The following is a 6000-nucleotide window of genomic DNA, read 5'->3' as shown; positions in this document are numbered from 1 at the left end:
TCCTTCATAGGTTTTTTGGGAGCATCTGTTTCTTATCTGCTCCAGTTTCTAGAGACTACCAGTGATTATTCTCTAAAGTATGAAGATATATTAAGGAGGATGAGCCTGGAGGGAAACTCCCACAATCATCCCTCTGTACCAGTAAGGGGGTTCGAAAGCACTTCCGGAATCATCCCTCTGTACCAGTAAGGGGGTTCGAAAGCCACATAGATGGTTGTCACTACCCAAGTACATCCCTAAATCTAAGCAACAAGTCAGGGTACCCCTTCTAATTTGGGAGGTAAATCACTACAACCCTCATATCTACCACAAAGAACAGCAACACTCACTCACCATATCTCTAGATTTTGGAAACACTGTACATGGTACTTGGGTGTGCTTCTCCACCCTTTTCCTTAGTGATCTGTGGGGCTGTTTCTTCTAAATACCAACTTGGAGTGAGATGGAGCAATCTACAAGTCTAGGCTATTACCCAGTTTCTCTGCAATTTGAATTTTATGAGCCTGTAGATGCAGTCCTTAGTATGAAATGGCTGAATGGCTGAAGCAACCAAGTCTAATAATAGTCATAAAAAGTGCCCAGGGTTTAAGAGCATCTTCATCAACTAAAAAACAAAAGAAAACAAAACAAAATCAACAACTGTATCTTATGTGTATGAGTAGTTTTATCTGCATGTATGACTGTGCAAAATGTGAATGTCTGATGCCCAAAGAGGCCTGAAGACGATACTAAGTCCACCAGGAATGGAGTTTTAGATAATTGTGGACTCCCAAGAACTCAACTCAGGTCCTCTAAAAGAACACCAAATGCTCTTAACCTGTCAGCCATGTCTCCAGCCCTGGTCTCACTATGTAGACCTGGCTGGCCTGGGACTCACTATGACGCTGAACGCACAGTCATGCAACTGCCTCTCCCTCCTCAGTCCTGAGATTAAATAAATATGCTGCCATACCTTCCACCAATGTCTTGGCTATCTATTCTTATAATTAATTATGCCAAAACTCGGGGACCTCCTTGAAGGTGGCTACAATGACAAATGACTGCTCTCTATTTGAATTTCAGGAACCACCTTGCTCCCAGGTTCTAGAAGAGCTTGAAGGCACAACCATGAAACATCAAGTCCCTCAGTTTGCTAGGGCTGCTGTGACTACCTACTGCAAGCAGGATGGTTAAAAAAAATAGTGATTTGTTCCCTAGTTCTGGAACCTAGGAGTATAAACCCAAGGAGGCCTACACAGACGGGTCCTTCTGCGAGCTGTGAGAAAAATATCTGCTCTCAGCCTCCTTGGTTTATGGGAGCCCATCTTTCCCCCTCTGTCTTTTATGCCATTTTCCCTCTGTGTATGTCTCTGTGTCACCATTTTATAATGATAGGAGTCACATGCAGAGGACCTATCTCCAAATGAGAGGATCTGGGAGGTAGGGCCTTAAATATGTTTTTAGTTTTTGTTTGTTTTTGTTTTGCTTTGTTTTATTTTTTGTTTTTAGAGACAGGGTTTCTCTGTGTAGCCCTGGATGTCCTGGAACTCACTCTGTAGACCAGGCTGGCCTCAAACTGAGAAATCTGCCTGCCTCTGCCTCCCAGGTGCTGGGATTAAAGGCGCGCACCACCGCCTGGCTTAAATATATATTCTTGTTTAGAAGATTCACTTTAAGAGATACCACCAACTAACTATCCAAATGAGTTCTCCACAATGATCAGAGTTTTATCTAATCATCCAAATGATGAAGTTGGCTTATGCGAACACATTGGACTTTAAGATGCAAATGGTGTGTATTTGTGGAAGACAAGTCCACCAGATTCCAGAAGGCAAAACTGAGCACTGATTCAGAGAACCTGGATTCTGCCATGTCTTCTCTCGCTGTGGAAACCCCTCTCTCTCAACACTTTCCCTTAGTGGATTTATGGAGAATTCCCTCTAACTAGAGCGAGGTAGAAGGAGAAGCATCATTCTTGAGCAAAGGAAGAGGAGCACAGCTGTGGGGAAGAGCTGCTGTATCAAGGCCTCCTCAGGAACTCTTCCTAAGGAACAGAACATTCTGTGTGGGAGAAGAAATGATGGGATAGAGCATCCATGCCTGCTCGAGTGGTAGCTAATATATTGACTAGCTGATTCATTAAGGAATTATTTAAAACACTATCCAAGGTCAATACATGAAAATTCACAAAATGTGCAGAGTGTGGAAATAACTTTGTATAAAGGAAGACTTATTCCAAAGAACAAGATGATCTGTTCTGTAGATGCATTCAATGACCCATGGTGCAGGCTTCCAGGTTAAGGCCAGGGCTGGTGTGGTTATTTAGTTGAGAGCCCCAATGGCAGACAGCGATGGACAGCGATGGGCAGCGATGGGCCTTCTGATACGGTTCCCTGTAGGTCTTTTTTAGTCCGCTCTCTTCAGTTGACTCCACTAAGTCTTGACTCAACTTCTTCAGGAGAGGGAGGTAGAAACAGATTGGACACTTGGTAGACATAATTAAGTGGACATTTGTGTGTGTGTGTGTGTGTGTTAGTCTATTTGTGTGTCATGTCACAGGTGATTTATACAGAAACACACTTCCTTATATTGAGGAGACATGAAAGACCAAGGTCCAGTGTCTTCAGTATTCTAGCAGTGTCCTCCTGCACTCTTAATTTAAACTCGTCATGGCTGAGTGAGTTCGTGGAGTGACTTGATGTCGCTGTGCATAATCTTCCTCCCTGTGAAATAACACAGCAATCACACAGAACAGTGCTTAAAGTAACTTCCCACTTCAGAAGTGGTAGCGTTACTTTTTTTTTTCTTGAGAAGAGACGCCCGCAAAAATAAGTGGAAATTCCCTGGGGGAGGATTAATACAGATACCCAACCTGAAGTGTCATTCAAAAGTGAACAATCACCTTTTCTCTTTCTTTGCCAGCCAGATAACATAGGACACTCAACCCCTTCTCTCAGCCTGACAGACCTCTCAGGGAAAGGGACAAGAGAACTGTCAGTTTCTACAGTGAGCTGTGTGAATCTGCCAAACTCCATCCCCTCTTGAACCTCAACTGCCTCGCTTATCCACGCAAGGGAGTAACAGTTAAACCCCAATGTACGATGTCCCTGTCTGTCGGCAAAGGGGTTTTGCTGTCCCCCGTGTCCCCCACTCTCGGTGGGGGGAGGCAGGTGCCACTCCCTGCCTCGCCTAGAGGTCCTTCCGCGCTGGGTCGGCTGCCCTGCGCCCACACTGCGCACCGAAGCCCGCCTGGCGCTAATATTTAACTCGGGCCGAAACTTGGCGGCGAGCTCAGGGTGACTGCGTGCAGAGCAACGGCGCAGGACGTCCGTCTCTGCGCGGTGACTTCTGCCTGCGCTCAAGCTTCAGAGCTCAGTTTCAAGGAGCTGCCCGACCATGAAGGTGAGTGCACCCCGCGTCGCACCTCCCTGGACCCGGGGTCGGGTGGTGAGTGGGTGGTGTTTCGACAGATTCTTCCCCCAAACTGCTGAGCTTTCCTGGAGGCAACCAGGAGCTGCCATTAGGCGGAAGCCACGGGGCCACCCTAACAGGTGAAAGAACGTCCGTCCCGTGCACTGGCTTAGATCTGTGGCGTGTCCTACTGGGACCCAGGCACTGAGCCTTGGAAGTAGGGGACGATCCCCCGTGGAATGCACGCGGCACTCTCATTTGGCTTCAGAAGGGTGGGTGGGAGGAGAGAAGCCAACAAGATCAGAAGATCATGCTCAGGGCCAAAATTCAAGGGCTTCTGAGTGAGTGAGCGCCAAACTCCTCCAGTCTACCCGTGCACCTGCGAACCCCTCTGCCTCTGAACAGGCCTAGGTCCCAATCCTCTTCGCAGAGAAAGAACAAAGGCTTCCCCTCTAATTGTTTGCAATCTGACCTGCTTGCAGACACCGTGGAAGGTTCTTCTGGGACTGCTTGGTGTCGCTGCGCTTGTCACCATCATCACTGTGCCAGTGGTTCTGCTGAACAAAGGTAGAACCTTGCAACATTTTAAAAAGAGAGGGTGGCTGGAGATGGGGTCAGGTGGCATGTGATCTCTCAAAGCGGGCTCAGTTTATTGCGGGCCTTGACCCTGTGCTGGGTTACAGCTGAAGAGACTGATAGGTCTCTGTAAATATATTTGCTGCTTCTGGGGGGCTCCAGTGTTTAGGCCTTGAGGCTTCCTCGTTTTGTTGTATATAACAAATACACACTTCCTGAAACTGGGAGAGAGGCGCCGTTTCTTTTTTATTAAACGCAATAGAAAGTATCTTAACTTCAAATTGATTTTAGAAGACTATAATTGTAGAGCTTCCAAGGAAATAAGGTAGCTTTTGAAGATCCAAAACATAGCAATGTGACAATGAGAATGTCTTAAGCGGAGTGGGAAATGAGAAAGAGAGGAGAAACAGAACAAACCAAACCAAACCAAATCAGGAAATACAGAGTTCTCCTTCAGGGATGATAAGAATTTGCCAGTTGGAAGATTCAGTTGTAGAGAAGTAATCATTTGACCATTTAAGAAATATTGCATCACTAAGTCACCACTGCGTATAACACAGGGACCTGGAATCAGTCAGCCTCTACTGGGTTGTTTCCTTGAAAGTCACCACATGTGTTTTCAACTTGCCAGCATGTTCCAGTTTAGCCCTGGGTTTTGGTGCAAAACAGAAAATGGAATGGCACTATTGGATGCAAGAATAGTTAATCTGGGTCTCCCTCCACTCCTCTTGTGAACCACTATGAATATACATACATACATATACACACACACACATATATATATATATATATATATATATATATATATATATATATATATATATATATATATATATATAATTTTCCATAACTTTACATCTATGGGTTAAAGACCACTCCTCGCTCCCACTGCTTGCTCCCACCATCATGTACATTCTATACATTGTACGCATTCTAAATCAGTCATCACCCTAACCAGTCTCTCCGGGTGGATATGCAGTCAGATGGCCTTAGCCAGACTTCAAAGCAACAACTGAGACTTAGCATAAAGAGCTATGAAAATCATTCGGTTTCGCGATGGAGCCAAGGTACCAAAGGTTAATCACTGAACCCTCTGTTAATAATATTTAATCAAGACACCAGTCATTATTACTGTTTTCGGCAAACTTAGTCCTGTTACTCAGGAACTATGGAAGATCAGAAGTTCAAGGCCACCCTCAGTTACAGAAGAAACTGAGGCCAGCCTAGAAGAAACGATGTCTTTCTCCAAGGACATAAAAAAAAAAAAAAAGAAAAAAAAAGAAAAATTAAATAACATTCAAAAATTTGGGTGAGGAAAAGATGAGTCCTATCTAGAATCAAAAAATCTCAAAATATATCCTGGATAGACTAGTTTTTCTCTACAAAGCCACAGCGAAATCACAGATTCCCAGAAAAAAAAAATATATATATATATACAACCACAGAACTTCCCTAAGGGAAGCTTGTGGGATTATGGCCTGTGAATAAACCCACTTGAGATGGACGAAAAATAAACTTGGAGCCCAAGTCCTAATCTTGTTTTCCAAGGGGCATGCTCAAATTATTAATAACTGTAAGGACTCTATTTTCCTGGATAAAGCATGCAGACTCTGGAGGGCCTGTTCTGCCCCCTTCCACATGAATAGCACCCACTCTATTCCCTAAACAAAATATCAAGGATATTTCTCCGCAGAGGATTTCCTGGGAGACTCATGTATCTCCTTTCACTGACTCGTAGGATTTAAGCTAGAGAGGCTTGAGCACGCTGCTCTAAAGACAAGAAGAGGATCCCATAAGAAATCTGGAAAAACATGGAGAGTTAGAAAACATGAGTATCTTGTGTGGCAATACACACAATGATCATATTCTGTGTTCTGTGATTCTAAAGGTCTCAGGGCCAGAGAAGAATGTGGGTAGTGGGAGAGAGGAGTGGTCTTTAACCTATAGATGATGTAAAGTTATGGAAATGTGTGTGTGTGTGTGTGTGTGTGTGTGTGTGTCTACTCCGGGTACTACTTGAATTTCTGGTACCCA

General features: G+C 44.5%; 1 protein-coding gene across 1 annotated transcript in view; it reads left to right on the top strand.

The window, feature by feature from the left end:
* The first annotated feature begins 2912 nt into the window (after positions 1-2912).
* Positions 2913-6000, top strand: part of Dpp4 (dipeptidyl peptidase 4) — an 83414-nt gene continuing 80326 nt past the window's right edge. Inside the window, exons 1-2 of the mRNA XM_052182575.1 lie at positions 2913-3381; positions 3873-3957. Of these exons, the coding sequence (XP_052038535.1) occupies positions 3376-3381; positions 3873-3957 (91 nt within the window). The 5' untranslated portion in view covers positions 2913-3375. The remainder of the gene's footprint in view (positions 3382-3872; positions 3958-6000) is intronic.

Source organism: Apodemus sylvaticus, chromosome 5 (assembly GCF_947179515.1).
Source record: "Apodemus sylvaticus chromosome 5, mApoSyl1.1, whole genome shotgun sequence".
In the NCBI taxonomy this organism is placed as follows: Eukaryota; Metazoa; Chordata; class Mammalia; order Rodentia; family Muridae; genus Apodemus; species Apodemus sylvaticus.
This window is presented reverse-complemented; position numbering and strand designations above follow the sequence as displayed.